This window comes from Anabas testudineus, chromosome 6 (assembly GCF_900324465.2).
Source record: "Anabas testudineus chromosome 6, fAnaTes1.2, whole genome shotgun sequence".
Taxonomy (NCBI): domain Eukaryota; kingdom Metazoa; phylum Chordata; class Actinopteri; order Anabantiformes; family Anabantidae; genus Anabas; species Anabas testudineus.
Genome location: NC_046615.1, coordinates 15,083,712 through 15,105,429, shown reverse-complemented (window position 1 = coordinate 15,105,429; position 21,718 = coordinate 15,083,712). Strand labels below are relative to the sequence as shown.

The 21,718-nt window shown below is 42.2% G+C and overlaps 2 protein-coding genes across 6 annotated transcripts; both read right to left on the bottom strand.

Moving 5' to 3' along the window:
- Nucleotides 1-23: 23 nt before the first annotated feature.
- pgghg (protein-glucosylgalactosylhydroxylysine glucosidase) lies at nucleotides 24-5,478 on the bottom strand. Of its 2 annotated transcripts, none has more exons than XM_026366538.1 (14): nucleotides 5,098-5,478; nucleotides 4,520-4,822; nucleotides 4,232-4,442; nucleotides 3,714-4,149; nucleotides 3,498-3,617; nucleotides 3,165-3,296; nucleotides 2,978-3,089; nucleotides 2,391-2,463; nucleotides 2,177-2,313; nucleotides 1,951-2,084; nucleotides 1,336-1,431; nucleotides 1,152-1,249; nucleotides 833-1,056; nucleotides 24-533 (listed from the first exon to the last, which is right to left on the bottom strand). In XM_026366538.1, the coding sequence occupies exons 2-14, from the start codon at nucleotides 4,761-4,763 to the stop codon at nucleotides 457-459; spliced, it is 2,094 nt and encodes a 697-aa protein (XP_026222323.1). In that variant the 5' UTR covers nucleotides 4,764-4,822; nucleotides 5,098-5,478; the 3' UTR covers nucleotides 24-456. The 2 variants fall into 2 exon arrangements, with proteins under 2 accessions (XP_026222323.1, XP_026222324.1); XM_026366539.1 differs by having other exon boundaries at nucleotides 5,245-5,478.
- A 2,323-nt stretch (nucleotides 5,479-7,801) lies between these two features.
- On the bottom strand, nucleotides 7,802-21,384 carry zmp:0000001167 (protein phosphatase 1 regulatory subunit 12A). 4 transcript variants are annotated; one of them, XM_026364948.1, is made up of 25 exons: nucleotides 20,697-21,381; nucleotides 17,639-17,769; nucleotides 17,315-17,433; nucleotides 15,020-15,176; nucleotides 14,784-14,928; nucleotides 14,614-14,688; nucleotides 14,413-14,492; nucleotides 13,467-13,672; nucleotides 13,230-13,339; nucleotides 12,937-13,134; nucleotides 12,696-12,778; nucleotides 12,508-12,597; nucleotides 12,212-12,313; nucleotides 12,014-12,115; nucleotides 11,841-11,931; nucleotides 11,592-11,720; nucleotides 11,400-11,502; nucleotides 11,195-11,298; nucleotides 10,948-11,010; nucleotides 10,828-10,850; nucleotides 10,674-10,737; nucleotides 10,483-10,587; nucleotides 10,018-10,068; nucleotides 9,771-9,821; nucleotides 7,802-9,079 (listed from the first exon to the last, which is right to left on the bottom strand). In XM_026364948.1, exons 1-25 carry the CDS (start codon nucleotides 20,970-20,972, stop codon nucleotides 8,993-8,995), a joined length of 2,745 nt encoding a protein of 914 aa, XP_026220733.1. In that variant the 5' UTR covers nucleotides 20,973-21,381; the 3' UTR covers nucleotides 7,802-8,992. The 4 variants fall into 4 exon arrangements, with proteins under 4 accessions (XP_026220733.1, XP_026220734.1, XP_026220736.1 ...); XM_026364949.1 differs by having other exon boundaries at nucleotides 12,937-13,131; nucleotides 20,697-20,972; XM_026364951.1 differs by lacking the exon at nucleotides 12,508-12,597 and having other exon boundaries at nucleotides 20,697-21,384.
- Between the last annotated feature and the right edge of the window lie 334 nt (nucleotides 21,385-21,718).

The window sequence follows — 21,718 nt, the reverse complement described above, 5'->3', positions numbered from 1 at the left end:
ACAAATTAAATAGCTTTTTTTGTTATAACATTACACATTGTATACCAAAATACCTAAAACTATTCCATATAATGTTAATGAATTACAATAAATGTTTTTTCAAGCAACAGCTAGTAGATATTCAAAGCTGCCAGTTATGAAATGGACAAAATGTCATCCAAAATATATTTTTATAATACATGAGAACATGCACATTATGTAAAATTAAGCAAAAAGGCATCTTCATCAATGTGGTACACTTACACATGATTATTTTTGGTTCTGCTTTATGATATGGCTCTAATAAAAAATACATATGGAGTTGATGCTGCCTTTCTTTATTACATTTCTTATATTTGATTTCTATAGTTGCTTAGGTGAATGGAAGCATTTAACATGTTCGTGGGTTATATACAATATTACTTGCTCAAAATATTTTTAATACTGGGTAGAGGGAATGATTAGAAGGTTCCTGTTTCAGAGAGGCCAGCAGAAAGATGTTGAAGCCAGCTTACAAACACACCCGGCCTCTCGAGGAAAGGTTACAGGTTGACCTGAAAATATAGAGGCAGAGAATTAATTTGTAATAATCTGTTAGTGCCTCATTGTGTCATCAAAGAGACTTGATGCAATAAATATTAATTTACGAGAAGATACATGCACATGAATTCATACAAATAGTCTTGTTGAGTAATTCTGTAGTAATTCAGGTAACTTTATCTGACATTTACCATGTGATAATAGGGATTACACTCCCTTGTTGTGTCACTCAATTACTGTGGCTTTACTATAATCTTTTGTTTTTGTTTTTGTCATTGGTTGCTATCATTGCGTGTCTTTGCCTGTGTGGTACCTGGTGTCAGAGGGATTTTAGTTCCTGATGCCTTTAGGACAACCTGGAGATCACAGGGCTTAGCGCTGCCAGCTCTGATTCCATGTTCCCTGAGTATAATACAGACTTCCTCTCTTCTCAGCAGCCAGTCCATCTCATGGCCCAGATAGTTCACACCACGAATGCACAGCTCAGAAATGTCATTGGGAAGTAGTGGAGAAAAGGCCAGACATTCCTTCTGAACTCTATTTTTAAGTAGTAAAATACAACTTTGCATCACTACATGTATATCATTGAGGGGTTTTTCCCATTGTGCTTACTGTGAAGATTGATGACTGACCTGAAACCAGTATAACCAAACAGCACAGCCTGCAGGAATCCTCCCATACCCGTGAGAAAGTTTACAGCACCAGAGCCGTCCGATGACTCACTCCATACCTGTGAGGGGAGGTAATCACACACTGAATATTCATAATATATATGTGATATGCATGTATATGCATATGCACAGAAGAGTTGGATACCTGGAACGGCCCCTGGATGTTTTTGAAGCATTTCTCAAGTAAACGTTGAGCTTTCTCAGCCTCACCAAGCTCCAGCCAGCTGATTGCAAACATACCCTGACAGTGGAAAAAAAAAGCATTGGTGTGAACATACAATTAGTAAAGTAACAGCAATAACAGGTGTTTTCATTCAATTCAAGTGTGTACTGTAGAATAATGAGAAGCCCCTTTGAAGATTTGACATATAATAAGATGCATAGTAATTTTGTAAGTATTGATTGTTGTTGTTGTCAGTTGCTGTACTTTAGACTTGCCCTTAAACAGTGTATTTTTATATTTTGGTTTATGTTTGATGTGAACAAATAAGCACATGTTTGCAATAAACTCAAGTGCCATTTTTTGTCATGTGATTTTATTTTGTTACAATTTGTTTATATTTCCTAGATTTCTCCCGATGGTACAGTCTCTCTGCTGTAGCTCAGCTTCTTCCAGAGTTATTGTTCAAATGACAGTGAATTTAAATGTCTTAATGCACAGCTGACCTTTACGTACACTTTCAATATTAATGATTAGAACAAATCTTTATTGTCAGTCAGATTTAACATCAGTGACAACATACAACTTGCCGTTTCTTACCCATGTCATGGCTGGACCCTGAGGGTCTGTTATTGGCTCATAGATTTGAAGATCATTTCGTCTAACCTCTTGGGACATTGGCAACCCAAGAGGATATCCCAGCATCACCGTGTCTGCCTGCTTCACTGGCTGACCTGTGAGAGAGACAAAATACATTCTCAGATCATGTGAGCACTTCATTAATTTATCTATTTATTTGTAATGCTTTGGTGCAACAAAGATGAACCTTTAACATAGCCATCAAACTCTGGATGGTACTGCAACTCTTGGTCAAAAGGTATCTTGATGTTTTCAGCCACTTCTTTCCATTCTTTTGGTGCAGGATGTTGGAGGAGTTCGGCCAATTCTACAGCAAACTGGAGACTGACAAATAAGACGTTTTGTATTATTGGCATTCATAAAATAATATGCACTGCAGGGAAATGTTCATGTCGTAGTACCTCAGTTTGGCCACTGTGTTTGTGTACACAGAGTTGTTGACATTGTAGTAATACTCATCAGGTGGCATGACACCTAAATGCCACAAAAGGAAAATGCTCAGTTGTATTTTCCAGCTAACATCCATGCTGTTGTATGATGATGATTACAAGTTAGCCAGAAAGGTCCTAAGGATTCTATATCAATAAGATGCTGCATTTTACTTGATAACAGAAACCATACAGACAGATTGGACACATTACTGATCGGGCCTATTGGGCACAGACCCAAGGTTCCCACGGGGTCAGCGACCCCTTTTGGAGAAACAAAATAACAAAAGAGATGCAAACATACACAAAGATGCATGTCAAGTAAATATAGAGATAAAACAAACACAAAGACACAAAATGACCCTGAGGAGCCTTTTAATATGTGCATCGTACTGTGGGAGGGCTGAGGACCTTTTACATATTTGACCCCAGGGGCCTGTTGTCTCACAATCCATCCCAGATGTCTTTGCTTTTATTAAATAATTAGTCTGATAGCTATGTCAAGTAATCAAATTAAATCAGTTCAGTATAATTACCATCTGAATAATAATGGTCTTTACCTAGGAGATGATATTTCTGGTCCTCTGGGTTCCAGGTTACTCTAGAAACCCAGTAATCAGCCACGCCATAGATCACCTCACTGCCGAGACCCTCTTTGAACATGGACAGATCCTGCACCAAAGAGTTCAGTTTATATGGTCACACAGAGTAAGACATCTGACAGTGAGTAGGGATTAAAGAGTTTACTTCAGAGAGGTAGAGATAATGTTGGAAGGCCAGGGTGACGTCTCCGTTAATGTGTATCTCTTGTTGTCCATAAATGTCCTCTGGACAAACCTCTCTCCCTGACACAGCACTCTCCCAGGGGAACTTTAGTCCCTGTAAAGATAGTGTCAGGACAACACGGTTTTATTGTTAGAATACAGATGAACACATAAACACAAAATGTTTAACAGTACTGGTTCTAAAATGTTACACAGCCACCAGCAACAACTTTCTCACACTTACAGGAATGTGTTTTTAGGTTTAGATTTAGATTTTAGATTTAATGTGTTACTTGAGCTCCAGTAATCATTATACCTTGTATCCCTGCTTCTGTGCGTTGTCTTTTGCACCATCTCTAGTCTTCACCCTGTACTCCAGCACAGCTCGGGCTAGTCTGGGATAGAAAAGGGCTATCCCAGGATACATCCAGATGTCCTGTCACAGGAGAGCAGGGTCACTTCAAGCGACAGCATTGAATCAGAAAAATAAAGAACAGAACACTACACAAGAAGATGGCACACACAAGCTCACCTGGTCCCAGAAAACATGCCCCCAGTAGTCCTGACCATCCCCTCCATTAGACAGCCCGCCTGGACTGACTCCGCCAAAAGATCTGGATGTGTCATGTATGGAGGGGAAGGCGCTGAGGAGGTAGAACATACAGCCAATCAGAGCTTTGCCAAGTCTCTCTGACCCCGTCACCTCCAACGTGCTCTGCAGCCACAGCTCTTTCCAGGCTTTCTCATGAGACAGACGTAGGTTACCAGTCGCCATTAGATTCAGGGCCTCATCATAAGTGGCCTCAGCAGAGCCTAAACTGTTGGCCACAATCAGGATGAAACCCCAGCGAGCCTGGCTCTGTTCTGGAAGCAGTGTCAGACTTGGAGGTATGGGGATCCAGATAAGGTGCACTGTGGGACAGGAGCCCCCAGGGAACTCAGCTGTGGTCGTCTGCCCTTGGATGTGCCTGTGAGGGAGATGAAAGTAAAACATGTAAAAACGTTTTCTGATCAAAACCATGCATTTTAGCATATTTTTGGCAACCTTACCTCCCTCCTTTATAATCAGGACCAGACGTGAAAACAATGTCTTTGCTCTGAGGTGTGAACGAACTGACCAGCTTAACAGTGATTGGCTCCACTGACGTCGCCTGACGCACCAACATAACCTCCATCACCATCATGTTGGAGTAGTATCGGTGTGAGTACAAAGACTGTGTGGCCGTTACGCTGGCTGTGCTCAGAGTGTGTGTAAAAATGCCTGGTTGAAGAGATGAGGCAATTAGTGGCGCACAATGGCATGAGCACAAATCAATAACCAAACGCAGCAGAGACTACCGGTGTGGGTGTCCAGACTGTAGGTGTGCTCGGCAGGTTCCTCTGTCTCAACTTTAACAGCTAGAGGACATGGGATATCTGCTCGGTGACAGTCTCCACCTTCCCCGTTATACACGCCACCCATGTGCATGATATTGCTGTACGCCCTCCATCCCAGAAGTCCATTGGCCAGTGGAGGGAGGAAGCGGAGGTCACTGGGTAGAGTATCGGTGGAGAAGATGTAAGGGTCTGAGTCACAGGACATGGTGAGGAGGTGATTTCTGGAGTTTGGAGTCAAGAGTCAGTCAGAGGGTCCCAGGAGGTCTTTAGTGCAAGGGTAGAAACATTAGATTATTACATGTTTCTACTGGGAACCTGCACCGAGTCTCCTCACCGGCTCCTCTCAGGCTATTTCTGCATTGGAAACTTTGACACTTTTGTGTCACAAGTCATCCACATGCCATCCTAACACATCATGTGAACTGCTGAAATATGATTTTAAAAATGAGCCGCTAAGAAAATAAAATAGAGAAAACATACATGATTACTTTATGGTACTACCTCCTCATTAATTAAGCATGTCTGAAATTGTTAATTACTTTGAAGTGCTGGTAAATAAATGAATCCTCATTCGATCTCAGCAGTGAAGCTGGCACTCAAAGTGAGGCCAAACTGTTGCAGGCCTGCATAAGCATCCAGCATAATTGCCTTAACTACATATTACAGTGGGAATGTTTCACCCTCACGTGAACAGGAAGAAGCATCTGTTTCTGCAAAAAAGAGGAATGCTCGAAAAACCAAAGCAGAGGTGAAACTTGCAGGATTCCCCTCAAACAGCCTGCAGTTTACAGGGTCATCTTTATAAAAACAACACAAGTGCTCTAAATCCTTTCAGAGGTCAAATCTAGCAAAAGCAAAGAACGCAAAAGTTGTTGGAAAAGTTGGTCCAGAATCACAACTGTGGGAGGAAGTGTTGAGACTCTGAGTGCTGCACAGAAATCCTGGACTTGATTCTTGGTCTGTAGGAAAACATGGCATGGACTTCATGTAAGGATGCAGCAGGATCTGTGCAAACCCAGCTGTGATCATGTCCTGCATCACTTCATGGTGAACGCGCTCTCTAGATGTTGTCGACATGTCACTTGCACTAGTCACATTATGTATAGTGTGAAATCCCAGGTTTAAGAAAAAGGTCTGAACATTATTTATACACTTTCGTTAAAGTTTGTTTGACTGTTAAGTCTTGTTTCTGGCTGAAATGATTCAAACTGTGTTTATACATATTTCCAATTGCAGCACCAGGACCGCTTGGCTGAGATGGTAAAAATAGTCTCCAGGTCACAGTAAGAGTGTTTACATTTTCAACCTATCTGTTCCAACAAGTACCGCGTCGCTTTCTGCCAACTACATCATGCCACTGCTCAGCAGTCACTCTGCAAAATGCCCTTTCCCTGCATTTGAAGTTAGATCTTATTTAACGCCTTATAACACATACCCAAGATAATTTGGGTCTTTTAAATTTCTTTAAAACAGCCTTTTAAATTCAAGAAGGTCTACAATTACAGAACCATTCACACGTTTTGGGTCACTTAGAAAAGCAGATTTTATATCATCAAATTGATCTTAAATACAGTCTAAACACTCTTAATGTTATAAGTACAGTATAATGTTAATTAAACACCTTTGCAAATATATTAGCGCAGCTGAAAACAGGAAAACAACTAAAATGTCTTTGCGACCCCCAACTTTTGAACCATAGAGTAAATACTCCACATTTTCCACTGACTTCTACATCTGGGGTTACAAGCAGGACTGCCCTTCTCATTATGGAGATCATGATTGGAGGTTATAAGCCTCACATCCATTACCAAAAAACCTTTTTTTTAGTAATATTTTAAAAATAAAATGAAGCCTAATGTCTGGTGTAGGACTTCAGATACTAACTGTGAACAGTTTTGGATCTTAAAAACCTGGATGACTTCTTTAAAATTCAAGAAAGTAACACAGAGGATGGTCTGGACAGACTGCGTTACAAATCAAAGAACATTTAGTTGCATTATGGGAATGATTCAGCATGTGGGAAACTTGACACGTAGTTAGTAAAAGTCAGGATGTCTCAGCCTCTGCAGATTCAACATAAACCATTTAAATATGTCTCATGTGAGTTTCTCATATTTATGGCACTACAATATTAAATGACCCGAGCGCTCCTTTGGAGTGGTTCATGCACTGTGTGGGCCCAACAACTTCGCAAGACAGGGCTGGATAGTCAAACTTTTCAGTTTTTATTGCATTTAATTATGTTGACACACAAATAACCTGAAGACTGCTGAGTCGTCTTTATCCAGTTTGTAATTACAGTGTGTTGTCTGAGGTTTGTTCTGATGTTCATTGTTTCTCATCTATTATATGTCTGGAAAACTTCTTCTCTGAGCCGTTCTGTCACCTCAGCTGTAGCATTACATTAGTGGCACCTCTTGGTGGCGTTCAGGAGCTGTTTGTGTAGCATCTGGCATCATGCCGGAGGTCAGAGCCACAAACCCTGGGAAAAGCAGCGCTTTGTCCATATAAGGCTGCAATCCATCCGCTTCCCTCTTCCTCCCCAGCTCCCTTCCTCTGTCTTTCTCAGACCTGAGGGATATTTACAGAGAGAGCGCCTCGGCCAGCCTGCCCTTCCTTATTAGGAGCTCAGCTTGTTGTCAGTACTTCTGCAGGACAGTGGTCCATCTCTCTGTTCTCAGATGAGACAAACAGATGGATGACTGGTGTTAACTTTGCTTTAGCAAATGGACAAAGCTCAAATGACAACAGTCCTCTTACAACTTCGCTCACACACCTACTGGACACTCATCCAGACTGCAATGTCAGTCATGATGTACAGTCCACCTGGGAGCAGCAGATTAATGCAACAGTCTGAACATACTGTAAATACATGTGTTACTGTTTCCTCCGTTAGGCTCACTGTGTGTAGTAGTGTTGCAGCTGTTCTGTTCCTTTTTTTATCCCCAGTGGTGTAAGACATCTGGCTACCAGAAAACAGAGCAAAGGACAGTGTATACAGGGATGATATGAGCTCAGCAAAGACGAAGCAGCACAAAGCAAACACCCAGGTGACCACAATACATCACGCAAATGAGCAAGTTGATGACTGCATCAGTGACAACATGTCAATAAAGGGCCAGAAGTCCAAGCAAGACTCATCTTTATCAGAGAGTAGTTTACCATTTTACTTGAATCACTGCTTTTATAAATGATGAGGTGTGAATTTCTAAATGACTGTGTACATAATAACCAGGCAGGCGCTACAAACACACTTTTATTTGGGTGCAGACATCCATTTCATATATTAGAAAACCAAAATGTGAAGACAGGCTACATGGAAATGTACTTTAAAGGGGTATTATTCAAGACTAATATTTATGCACATATAATATACATAACCATGCTCCCTTGGAAGACAAGAATTGAGAATGGAAAAACTAGGAAAATATCTTTATCAATGATAATTAAAACCATTTATAGCGTAATAGGCTTTGACAGAACAGCTTTTTTTAATATATATATATATATATAAATGTGCAATGACCTTTGACCTTCAGCTACGGGAAACTTGTCCCCTCACTACGTGAGAAGGTGTTGCTCTGAAGTTTAAGTTTGTCTGTCAGGAGGACGGGCAAAGCCTTGCATACCTTTTATTGCTTTGCAAAGACTAAAGTGCTGTGTTCGACTGACCTGGTTCTATGGCCACTTTTAAGAGCATGGAGTGTCTCACAAAAATAAAAATTGATGTGGGGAAGTGCATAGGCATAGGTGGAGAGGTAGGTGGGTTCAAACATTTGGATGTGGAAACAAAACAACCCAACAGAGTGTCAGGGACTTCCCCGTGTCATAAAAAGATTGCAGAGTATAAAATCGGAGCTGGAAATGTGTTTTAGATGTGTTGAGCTGACATAATAAAAAGAAAAATACACCAAAACCTTTACTGTTTGACAACACATTAAATTTGGACTGTGAGCGGGGTAAATTTGTGAATGTGTGACGTGAGTGTGCTCACAAAAAATAAATACTAAGTGGGAGCTTTAAGGCCCAAGCTGCCTTATGCGCTCAGTGGAATGTGCATCGAGGAGGTAATTGATGCACGCATAGGAATGTGTGTGCATGTTAGTGTTCCCCTGATGCACAGTCATAGTACATGTTGTGTTTTGTGTGTTGCACCAGCCGTGGACATTCTGGCTGTTGTCAAGTCTCATGTTTGCTACTGTGGGTGCCTCTGACCGAAGCCACAGGCCTTCATGTCTTCGGTCTTCTGTGACAAATGGGCATTAAGGCACACAAAAGCCACTCCAGCTGTTCGCAGAGAGGCATCACAATCCAAGTCAAGCTGTGGTGCTCGTCTTCTCTCCCCCCTTTCTCTCGCTCTTTGGCACTAGGAGGAATGTGGGGATGGAGAGGGGGGGGGGTCTCTCCTCTTCATGTCTCTCTCCCTCTCCATGTCTATTTGGAGAGCTTGCTGATGACACGAATCAGTGCTCCATTTTCATCTTTAAGACGCTGGTTGTCTGCTCTCAGGTCCACCAGAACCTGGTAGTAAAAATTTAGCTTGGATTACATTAAATCAAAATTGTACAATTCAAATTTAATGTTGTTTAATTGCTCATTTTTACATTACTGGATGAATTAAATCTGCCTTCTTCACTGCACATATTGAATTGTCCATGCTGTACTTCGAACATGGGTATGTTTAGCAAGCCCTGAGCTTACTAATTCATTCATTTAATCTGAATCTAGCTACATGTTCATTGTATAAACTTGTATTGATGTTTTCATCTAACTCTGGACACGAAAGCAAATAAGCCCATTTCCCAAAATGAAGGATTCTTTTGACAAATGTACTTGCATTTTTCAAGTTCTCATTCAGGAGTAATGGAAATATATATAAGCTCAGTCTTAGAATAATGTTTATATGTACTCTCATATAAAATTATGAGTACAGAGATCGGATGCCTCTTGGGTAATATACTCATTTCAGGTAGTTGTTCAGATAAAACAAAACTATTAATTTAATAAACAACCAAATTAACCTAAGAGATGCAACAAATAAGCATTTACACACCCACCAACAGAGAGACACTCCACTATACTGTGTAAAACAGATCTCTACAGTGTGGTTTCACAACAATGCTGAACTGCACAAGCTAAAGCCAAGCTAATCAAGCAGAAACATGCAAAGTGTCTGTGGGCATGATACGTTTGATTCCCAGTATCTCCTCACCTTCAGTTCTTCCTCCAGCTCTGCCATTCGCCGCTCCAACATCCTCCGGTCCTGATGTCACGTAAACGTGAGGGAGGGTGGGGTGAAGACAGAAAGTGAAGTATAGAGAAGGAAACACCACAAAAGTGGAGTGAAAACAGGTGAGGAAGAATAGAAGAGAGAGCATCAACAGACAGCAGGGGTGGCCATAGTGAGGCAGATGAAGCTACAAAAACAACATGTAACCTCATCGGCAGGGATGCATTACCTTTCTCTCCAGCTCCAGCAGGGCTGAACAGTCACTGAAGCGCTCCTGTCTCTGTTGGATACAGAAAATGTTACAATATCATCACATCACTGTAGGTTCACATAATTACTTAAAGCCCTGTGTGAACAAAAAATACCCATAAATATATATATATTAAAAAACAAAGTTACAACCTGTGTAATCTACAACATATAGTTTCACATTAAACTTTGCATTTGTCAGAGGACAACTGAATTAGTGCTATAAAACCCTCAAGATCTATATCTCGAGTTTTTAACTATGAAGAAAATATTTAAAAAAACAAAAAAAAAAAAAAATGATATGATTATATATATATATATATATATATATATATATATATATATATAATTTTTTTTTTTTTGTTATCTTCCTCTTGTCTCTACATAGAGAAAATTAATTGCAGTAGTTTTTTAAGTTCAACTTATAGTGTGTCTGTGTCTTCACCTGTGTGGCTTTTTCCAGGTCCAATCTAGTCTGACTGATAATTCTCTGAGTGTCGTGCAGCTGAGACTGGAGCTGGCTGTTTTCTCTGGAGACATCCTCAAACAACTAAAACACACACACACAAAAACAAAAACTGAGACAAATGCGACTAACAAATCATGTGACCTCAATATCAGTTTTGTCTGCCCAACCTTCTTAAAATCCTTGGTCTCAGATTCTCCTCTCTGCGTAGGATCATTACAGGATCTGTCTGACCTGAGTGGACAAGGAGAGCAGAGGTCAGAGATACTGCTGACAGAATGAAGAATCGGAGCAAATCAAACAGGTCAAAAGATGGATTCATACCTGGAACTCAAGCGTTGGTCTGACTGTAAACAGAGAAGACAAGCAAGTTATAGCCAGTGTCTTAGATTACAGTCCTTTGAACAAACAAACACAGAAACACACACACACACACACACACACCTGTGGATCCAGCCCACTTCCTCCTGAGAACTCGTCCTCTCCACTGGGATCATTGTCGTCACTCTGCAGATGATAGACAGCACAATAAGTGCAGCACATACAGGACACAACATGTTCTTAAAAGACTTAAGGTTTTCTGGCTTTTCTGGTTTGTATTTGCTACTTCTGATTGTGTCTTATCTTGAATATCATTTGCTTTTCACGCTGCATCAATTTTTTCAGATAGAAAGATGCTTGAAGTATTAACCTCTCCCGTCCTTTGTGCCTTCCTTCTGGCCCGAGCTTGTCTCCTCTCCCTGCGCTCTCTGGCCCATCGCTCTGTCTCACTCTCCCCTGTGCTGGCCTCAACATCTGGAACAAAGCCAGGCAGTAAGAGAAAATCAAATATTTAAACACAGCACACCACTGTCAAGTTTTATGTTTTGTTAGAGAGGGGAAGTGGTGGTGCGTACCTCTCCTGTCAGACGTCTGAGGGCGTGGGGTTCCAGCTGGCTGTGTGAGACCCAACAGGTCCGACTTCTGCAGGCTGGCAATTCGAGACCTCCAACTTACTTCCTGTAAACACAGTTTTCCCTTCCAATGTAAACCCACATTACACACAGTGCAGGACACACAGGGCTATAACTCTGAAATATGGCTCTCACCCCTTCCTCTGCCTTCTTTGATTTTGCCTCCTTCTCTTTCTCTTCCTCCTCCTTTTCTTTGCCTTTGTTGTCCATTTTCATGGTCTTCATCGTCTTCTCCGCCTCCTGCAGATCTGTTAGCGTCACCCCCTTTATATGAAGGAAAGATAACACGACCTTAGGTACAAGACTGACACACAGTAAGACGCCCCAGAGCTGGAGGCCTTTTTCCTCATCTGCAGTGAGCATCTGAGCAGGTGACATTTGTACCTGAGTGGAGCGGCGGGATTGACGTGCATGTCGAGAGCGAGCCTTCCTCTGTGCCTCTGCTTCTTCATCCCGCACCGGTGTCAGGTACGATCTAAACACATCAAATCGCATATTTAGCTGCAAAACAGCACCATGAGGTCGATAATATGAACAAGACAACGGTCATAACTCACTTGCGCCTCTGCTTGGTCTCCTGTTCGCCTGCAGTCATGCTCTGAGAATTGGAGTTGGTGACGGCAGACTGATCCTTCTTCTCTGTCTGTTCCTGAGGGAGTCTTTGGGAGAGAGATAAGACAAAGCAATCAGATCGTTCAGTTAAGGAAAATGTTTTGGACAAAATGACACACAGTACAGTACAAAATATCAAATACCTTTGTGCCAAGACACTATTAAGACGGCTGAGTCCAGCAGAGCTTGTTCCTGTGCAAACTGAGGTCATGGTGGGATCATCCAGTCTCTTTCCATAAGATGAGCTAGAAAAAGAAAACAAAAAAAACAAAAAACAAAACACAAAGCCCGTTGGAAACACAAAGGTGTCTTTCACAGCCACACACAGATATTAGTATTCACTGCTAGAGGACTGAAATAAGGTGTGACGCTGCAAAACATTCACACACAAACAAGAGAGCAAACACATACAAGACTGGCAGTAAGCAGCATGACTGACCTGTGAAGCAAATAGGGGGCGGAACTAGTGATATCATTCCCTGATTGACTATGAAGGCGCCGGGTGTAAGAGGAGCTACGGCTTAGCCAACTGAGAGAGAGACAGGGTGACAAGTGCACATATGCGGTGACTCAGAAAAACAGATTCAGGTTTCACAAGTGCAAAAGCATATGAGAGCACAGACGCACCTGTTGGAGTTGTCAGGGCTGCTGTCTGGTATACTAAAGAGTTTCCGTGTTGGAATGGGAGGTACCCGAGCAAGCCTTGGCTCCTGAGAATGAGGAGTGAGATCAGTTATTTATGTGACTCAGCAAATGGAGGCTATAAAAGAAGCCTTTATTTGGCCTGTCATGGTAGATTTATAAAATAATAGCTGTGTTGTCATGGCTGTATAAATCCCTGAATCATGTGAGAGCTTGTGTCATGTACCTTGGTGTCAGCCTCGGAGCTGAGACGGGGGCTGGAGGCAGAGCGGGTCATACCCAAGCCTGACTCTGCCGGTCTGCTGGGGTCCTGGCTGGACTCAGCCAGTCCAGCTGAGCCCAGAGTCACTGAGCTGCCTGCCTTCCTCAAAGATGTCCTCCAGGATCCTGGGGCCTCAGTGGCTGCAGGTTTGCTTGGTTCCTGCTACACAGGCAGTACAAATGTGTACTGTTTAGTATAGCTATCATGCAGCAGAAGCCGACATTAAACATTCTTTACATCATTTCTACATAAATTACCTTTTTAACTTGGTTTGCAACAGTACTCGCTGACATAGAGGTAGGAAGCAGGCTGGTGGTGTTGCGTTTGTTGTTCAAGTTGTTGATGATCTCTCGGTTTTTGGCTTTCTCTGAAACCGCAATTAATAAATCACCAGTAAAACACTAAAAATGTTTCATAACATGTTTGTATTTAAATACTCAGTATTTCGAAACAGTCACTACTTTCAACACCACACACAACAGGTTTGCCCTCACCTGACTCTGCATCGCTCTCGGATTCGCTCTCGTCCTCTGAGCTGGAGCTGCTGGAGGCTTTTGCCTGGCTCTGAGACTGACTCTGTGCTGTCTGGCCTTCCTCCTCCTCGTCCTCAGCCGGACTGCTCTGCAGGGCAGGAGGTGGGTGCTTCTCCCGCTCATGAAGGCAGATCTTCTCCTTGCTGCTCATACGAGAGATAGAAGTCCTGCAGGGGCGGGGCCAAGGTGGGGTGGAACAACAGGTGGCATGCAGGGAGCTGATCAGTGAGGGCAATCATTCCATGTGCAGCCAATTAGAGCGAACATGCACCAATTAACACATCACTGGGTGGAACAGTGGGTCACTTTCTGTGATGCCATGTGTAGAACTGCTGTCTTATTACTAGATCACCACTTTTTATCACTTATTTTACAACTATATAATATGTGATAATGCAAACTACACAATCGGAACAGCAGAGTATTGGTAGCTGTCATGGTTGCTGTGTCCCAATTCCACACTACATACAATTTAATGCAGAATGTACATAGCTTATTATAATTTTACAGCATATAGAACAGACTGTGTGTCTGCATACTGAATGTTTTTAGCAAAGAGCAATTATTTTTTATATTTCTGTAATGCTCCTTAAAAAAATAAACAACATTTAATTTTATCCTGTATACTGATATTTTAAGGTATGCTATACATTTCTTTCCACTACATAGTTATATTTAGTATGAAACTAGGACACAGAATATTACTGACTGCAAAGTCTATCCAAGTCAGTGTCAGTGGACAGAGGTAACATGGTCCAAATGATCAAAGGAATGCTGGGACTGACATCATACCTGCATGCAGACAACTAGTACTGGGATTACAGGGACTCAGCGGAGGAACAGCATAGCGTGTGCCCACATAAACACACACAAACACATGCCCACACACCAACACACTGGCACTAACCTGCGTGTGCGAACTGGTACCATGGAGATCTGAGGGCTTGTCTCAATAACAGGAGTCTGTTTCTCTTTCTCGCTGCGTAACTGAAGAGGAATATAAACACACATAAACACAGAGAACATTCGCCGCTTTAACGCTATTAATCTCATCAGGTTTATCTAAGTGAGTGAGATAATCATGGAGCCTTTCTGAAGGCAGACTCACAGCATTCTGTTTCTTCTGTAGCTCCTCCAGAGTGTCCACGAGGTTCTCATCTGCCACATCTAGAGGTGTTTGCCCCTACAAGGACATTCACAGTGTATGACCCGTCACGGCGCGAGCAGGCTTCAATCACACACCTAATGTCAACCAAAGGTTGTTTGTCTTCCACTCACCACGTTGTTGACAGCACCCATATCACACATGTTGTCAGCAAGCAGGGTGCACACTTCCTCCTGTCCCCAGTGAGATGCTGCATGAAGGGGAGTCCAGCCGTCCACGTCCCTGCTGTCCACATCTACCCCACACTGTAAAAGCACCCTGAATTAGGCCAGGGAGAAAAGGAGCGAGAATGAGGAACGAGGTTATCAATAAAAGCTGCTGCTCTCATATGTCAGAGGCACACGCTCACTTCAGGACTTCAATGTAGCCTTTGGCAGCGGCGACATGCAGAGCAGTTGCCTTGGTGTTTGGGTGAGGTGTGATAGTGCCACCTCCTTCCATGACCGCCATGGCATCCTTGAGCATGATCCTCTCTTCCTCCTTTCGGGCTTTGTCCACATCAATTCCTGTGACGCACACATGAACACCAAATGAAAACGCAGAAAACTGTGGAGCTTTGAAAAACACCGGGTCAAAATTATTGTATTTTTTAAGTACTGAATATGTATTTATATTTATTGTATATGTCATCTGTGGTTTCAGCTGCATTTAGATCTGTGTGCACTGGTAAAAATATATATTTAAAGCCTCAGTAAACTTTCACACAACTACAGGGGCACAAGACTGACTATTTCTGTCTACTCTGAGTAAGATGTGTGCCTTAATGTGAAACAAATGCAAAGCAAGTTCTGCAGCTATACACTTATGAGGATAACATTTAGTAGCCTGAGCTCTTTAGGACAAACTTACAGAGTAACTAAGTCTGATGACAAATCGGAACCCTTGAAACATATGACATGTATACAGTAAGTACATTAAAGTATCAACTATACTGCTCCTTTTCTCAACTGCAGCAACCTTGTTCCACTTTCATTTGCAAAGTAGTTACAATAACGAACAAACATGATGAATTTGAACTAATGACACACAAGTAATGATTTTCAAATATTCACAGTGTGGGCAGGAAAAGGTATGTTAAAACATACACTAACAATATCAACATTAGCTACGTGGAGTTTCCAAACCTGTAGTCCAATCTGTAAAACAAGCCTGAAGGTGTTGGTCTGAGCTACTTTGACAGTTTGAGTTTGGCATTCGCAGGAAGCATCTGTTGATCTGAACTATGATGGAAAAAAGAGATCTTGGAAGACTTATGGTCAAGAATTGTTGAAAGGGTTACAAAGTAATCTCAGAAGGTTTAGATATCCATCAGTCCACAGTTAGACAAACCTTCTATAAATGGAGATGTGCTGTTGCTATCCTCCCTAAAAGTAGGGCACAGCTATGATGACTCCAAAGGCCCAACGCAGAGCTCTTAGGTACAAAAAACAAGGCCAGAGTGACGGCTCAAGGCTTAAAGGAATCATTGGCACTGGTTAACATCTCCCTTCACAAGTCGACCTATCTCAAATCATGGTTAACAGTTACATGGAGGAGGAATTTGTGACACATAACAAAATTACTGGGAAAATGTTTAGGAGATAGATGAAATTAAGATTAAATATTTTGGGAACAACATGCAGCACTATGTATGGCGTGAAAAGGACACTGAACCACTATGAAAACATCAGCACAAAAGGCAAAGCACGATGGAGGGAGCACCGTGATTTAATTGTGAAGTTATCGATGTATCTTACTGGATGATGCCAAGATTGTCCAGTAGCTGAATGGAGCAAAGGCTGGGTGATGCAGCATAACAATAACAATAACAATAATGACTCAGCTGAAGCAGTTATTTAAAGAGAATGATCTAAAATCCCTCCTGAATATGGTTTGTTTGAGGTTTGACCCAGCTCTGAGAGTGCTTAGTGGGAGTGTTCAGTAAGAAAACGAATGAAATACTTAGCTGAAAGATAAAAGTGATAAGGGTCACATTGTTTTTACTGTATATGTGTTCAAAAGAAAAGCCCACCCACTACTTAAAGTGAAATAACTGATCGCACATAAAAAGCACAGTTACTCAACATATTGCAACTTTTGGCTCCACAATAATAGGCCTTAAACTGCTGCCATACTACTGCCAATATATAATTTCTTACAGAATGACATGTCACATTGCTCGGGCAGAACAAAGCTCAATGTTTTTGTTCTATAAACAGTGTAAGAAGACTTATTTCAGGCATGGGAAAAACGATGGTGCAGTGGTTAGCTCTGTCGCCTCACCATCATCTAGGACTTCTGTGTGGAGTTTACATGTTCACCTTGTGTCTGTGGGTTTGTGGGGTTGGATTGTACTACTGCAGTTCTTCCAGTCCCACACTTTAGGTTAACTGGTTGAATCTGAATCTAGCGGTGACGTGTTCAAATAGATTGTTTTGGTCAATCAATGGTCTAAAGTCCAAAAGATATTCATCTGACAATAATAAAAATCAGAAAAATAACATCCTATTGGTGTAATAGGAACCAGTGCTGCACTTACACTGTAGTATAGAAGTTATAATAACGTGGTTGGTACCAGGCACTATGAGCATTTTAATTGTTGTGGCATCTGAAACAATTATAAATATCACTTTCGCAGCCACCAGGACACACAGCAGTGCTGTACCTTGTTTTTTAATTTCAGCTTTGAGAAGTCTCTCCATGGCGTCTTCTGTGGCCACATCCAGAGGAAGCTCTCCTTCGCTGTTCACCGCTCCAACATGAGCACCGTGCTCTATCAGGTATCTACAAAAACAGCAAGTCAGCTTAAAGTGAGAAAACATGTCAAATATGAACATATGAATATATCTTGTAATTATCATTGTTGTTGACTAAAACGTCTCTGCAGTCCCTGCTCAATGTTTACCTCTAATGCTGTGTAGGCCTATTACTTCGGGGTACTTAATCATAATGACAGTGGTGTGTCAGTGTCGAGATGATCAACACTCACTTAGCGATCTGGATAAAGCCACAGGAAGCTGCAGCATGCAGAGGAGTCCAGCCCTCGTTGTCTCCTCTGTTGACGTCACTCCCGCTCTCCACCAGAAACTGCACCATCTCAGCGTTTTCATCAATGCAGGCCTGCCAGAGGACACACAGCATAACATTTATTGTTGGTTTATTTTAGGAAGCCCCACTGTACACATTAAAAAAAAGAGAAATTGGAATGTCAAAGTAGAGCAGAGCAGAGTAGAGAAGGTGTTTGACTGGCTTCATTTCGGTTTGTTGTGAAAGACAAAACTCCAGACTCTGCCGAAACGCACCGCAACTAAAACAATGACTACTGTGTCTACTCGGTGTAATGACTTTCTGTTAAGTGGGCTGCTAAAAGCCCTCAAGTACTTTCCAAAACAGTCATTTTGTGGCATGAGTGAAACACCTAAATCTGTTTAGCTGCTGATCCAACACAAGTCCTAAGATGAATCCCATGAGGATCTCGTGGTGTTATTTTATGATAGTCTGCTTTAATTTCAGCTGAGTGAAAAACTTCAGAGAACCTGTGTATGGATGTTTTTATCTCTTGTCTCTTGTCTCTTACAGAATCTTTAAAGTTATTCTTTATATCAAAAATAAAACAGTAGGGTGATAAGTTGATTTGTACTAGAATAAGGTAGTAATTACATCGTAACAGTAGCAGTTTGTTCACTTATGAAAATAAAGATTTTATACTTCAACAATAGGCTACAATGGATAGCAAAAGAGATATATGCTTGTGTACACTGGTAAAAACAGATAGAGATTAAGCTGAGTTGTTACAGTCCATCCTGCAACTGTGTTATATATATATGCTATGTGAAGAGTCAGAGACTCACTGCAGTCTTAAGATTTGTCTCCCGAGGAAGAAAATCATCTGTACAAAATTTCACAGCAATTTATCCAACGTTTGTTAAGACATTTTTGGATAAACCAACATTGGCTTCCCTACAGCCATACCATTAGTGGGACTATAAATACTGGATGCTGCCATGTACACCAGCAGGTATCTCTACAACAGACAGGAATCATTGTGAGTGAATATTATTACAAAAGAGCAGTGTTTCTCTGTACTATACTGATACTAATAGTGCGCTGATACTAATACAGTATTGGTGAGGGGAAAGACATACTGTACAGTAAACTACCATTTATTTTTTTTACAGGGGAAACAGATTTGTTCACAATTAGCTTTTAATGCAGAACAGAAGGTCATTTTGAAACAACACCTGCTCTGAACAACGGTTATTATCACGGTTATCTGCAGAACATCACAGCAGCAACCATGTCCATCAGGTCCGTCTTAAGCCACCTAAGAGGCTTTACTTTTGGGCTAAATCAACTAATCACAAAGCTGCTACAAGTCTCCTGCCTCCTTCATAAGATGAGATAATTAGTCAGGGAGCATGGAGGTAAAAACTAAAACACGGCCATTGTGAGACCCTGAAACAAGGTTCGTAGTACACTCCAGAGCCAGAGTCTGTCAAGTCAAAGGCAGCGTTCACTCACAGCAGAGCGGGAGCCCTCTGAACAAGTGGGTGCTCCAAGCTGAATGAATGAACAGTGAGCACTTCTTGCACCCTGTGCAATATGAGGGTGCACACACAGCCTCCCAGCAGACTCTTTCACTGGGTCATCAAGTGACTCATTGTGGAAATCGCCTTTGACAACAGCAGCTTGTGCTGTTTAAGGAATGTTTTCCATTTCTTCATCCGAAATCCCAAAAGTCCCCTCCATAGGGAATTGGCAAAGGGAAGGAGAAGGAGAGGAGGAGGAGAAGGAGAAGGGGGGTGAGCAGGAGGGGGCAAAAGAGAGAGAAAAAGTAGTGGGGAAGACAGAAAGACTTTGGATGGAGAGGATGGAAAGTTTGGAGAGTGTGGGCCTATATTTAATTCTTGTTGCCAGGCAACCGATGAACAACAGGGGAGAAAGGGATGGAGGTTAGGAGAGGGACCGCACTGAATGGTGGTCCGACATGTGGATCCACCAAAAGAGGGAACGTTCAGCGAACACCCAGCCAGGGCTGTGCTCACTCACTCATCTGCACTGTTCATGGGAAGGCAGCTTCAACAAATACATACAATTGGCCTAAATTAGAGGGAAAACACCAATCATCCAAATCCCGAGCATGACATCAGTGCGTGCGCACGGGCCAGCTGAACCACCATCCAGTTCCTGTGAGCTGGAAAATTAAAAGTGCAAACATCTTTCCTGGTGACAAGCACGCTTTGATAGAAAGATTAAATGCAGCCGACATGCGAGCTCACAGTATGCAAAGACACAGCAACGTGTTTATGACAGGCGGTATCATAAAAGCAGAGGAAATACTGTATCACCGAGGGCTCCTGTGACAGTGATGCTGTCCAGGCTGCTCCTCTGTGTTACCACTGAAGTCAAAAAGGGAGGGCTGAGCTGCATTAGGACTGGGAACATGCTCCTAGAAAGACAGTGCAGCCTATTTAGGATCCAGTCGTCAAACTGTAAAGAAAAAATAAACACACTTCATGACAACCTAGTGCTTTAGCATCAACTTCCTTTACCTTTCTTCTGACAGTAACATACCACAGAGCTGTTGATCAGATGATGAAAACCTCCCTGATCTCAATGACAGTACTTGACTGTGGCTGTGTCACCAGTCGGTGCCTATTACCGTCTACAAGTGATCCCACAGGCTCGGACCGGTTTTTACCGTCAGCTTTCCGAGCTGCTGCCCTCAGCTGCCCTCATACCCACTTGTTGCCTCCCAACCAACCAGCAACAGGCTAATAGAGCAACACACAGGCCACAAACACAACTGCTGGGACTCTTAGAGACAAATCCACGTAAGATAAAGCCCTAAACTATAAACTCTGCTGCCTTATAAACGCTGGAAATGTTCCCACTCGCGTTTAATTGTCCAGTTTCCCCGCGAACCCACGGTAAATTAGCGTCAACGCGTCTTTTCTGCGAGCGACAGTTAGCAGCAACTCGGCGGTTGGCGAAGAAACGAACTAACGTCGTTTTCAACAGTTGGAGACAAACGGGCAACTTCCCACCTGGTGCAGCGCTGTCAGACCGTCTATGTTGGCGTGGTTGATGTCGGCTCCCTGCCGGAGCAGCGCTGCCACCTCCTCCCGGTCTCCGGCGGAGCAGGCGGCCATAAACACGGCTCCTTGGGCGAACCGGACTTTCGCCCGCCGCGTCCCGGAACCGCTCGCGGATTCTCGGGCCTCCGATCCCGTTCGATCCGTCTCCGAGCCCAGCCATCGCTGTAGCTGATCCTGCCGACGCTGTTTGGCAGCTTCGGACCGGGAATGGTCAGTGGCCGCCATCTTCCCTGGTCTGTCCCGGACAGATTCAGCTCATGGTACGAGGAGGAAAAGCGGAGCGGAGGGTTTGGATTGAGCCTCCCCGGGACTGCGCCCCCTGGCGGAGACACACCGGAAACGAAACCGCGAACTTCAGCGCAGTGTGCTGCCTTTCGGTGCCGCTCGGAAAGTTATGTTTCACATGGAGGGACAGTGCAGTAACAATATTCACATTGTTTTTTGTTTTTATTTAAGCAGATAATAGACAATGCAAGCATCAGACTATACTACACTACTATATATTTTTTTACTTTTTTTACTTGTCAAAAGTAGATAATCCAAGTGTTAGATTTTACTTAATGTTGCTTAACATTACTAGCTGGATAAAACAAAACAAAAGCAAAGCAATAAGCCTATACAAATAAGCGAGCTTATAAATAAACAGTACAACTGATATAACCATAATAATCCAATAATATTATTAATATTATTTAAGAAATAAACTTTTTTTTATTGTACATTAAATAGTCATATATTTTATTTTCGGTGACTCAATCTACTAATCACCTTTAGGACCCAAGTTCCAAAAGTTTCTTAACTTATTCCTGATTTATTCTTATTTCTTAAAAGATTTTAAAGAAATATTAAAAAGAAGGGACATACTTACATACTGTAAATTCTGTACTGTACAGGTATGCATTACATTTTTTTTACTAAAATAATCATTAATCATCGTAAATCATTTAATTAGGCTACATTTTATTTTTACA

Excerpts from the sequence above, each read along its gene's own strand:
- pgghg (XM_026366538.1), bottom strand. The coding sequence starts at position 4,763 with ATGTCCTGTGACTCAGACCCTTACATCTTCTCCACCGATACTCTACCC. Across the intron at positions 3,297-3,497 it reads CACAGAAGCAGGGATACAAG|GGACTAAAGTTCCCCTGGGA; the intron begins GTATAATGATTA and ends CTATCTTTACAG. Across the intron at positions 1,057-1,151 it reads TTTGGTTATACTGGTTTCAG|AGTTCAGAAGGAATGTCTGG; the intron begins GTCAGTCATCAA and ends ACTTAAAAATAG.
- zmp:0000001167 (XM_026364948.1), bottom strand. The coding sequence starts at position 20,972 with ATGGCGGCCACTGACCATTCCCGGTCCGAAGCTGCCAAACAGCGTCGG. Across the intron at positions 14,689-14,783 it reads TGGGTGCTGTCAACAACGTG|GGGCAAACACCTCTAGATGT; the intron begins GTGAGTGGAAGA and ends ATGTCCTTGTAG. Across the intron at positions 13,340-13,466 it reads CGAGAGCGATGCAGAGTCAG|AGAAAGCCAAAAACCGAGAG; the intron begins GTGAGGGCAAAC and ends TTGCGGTTTCAG.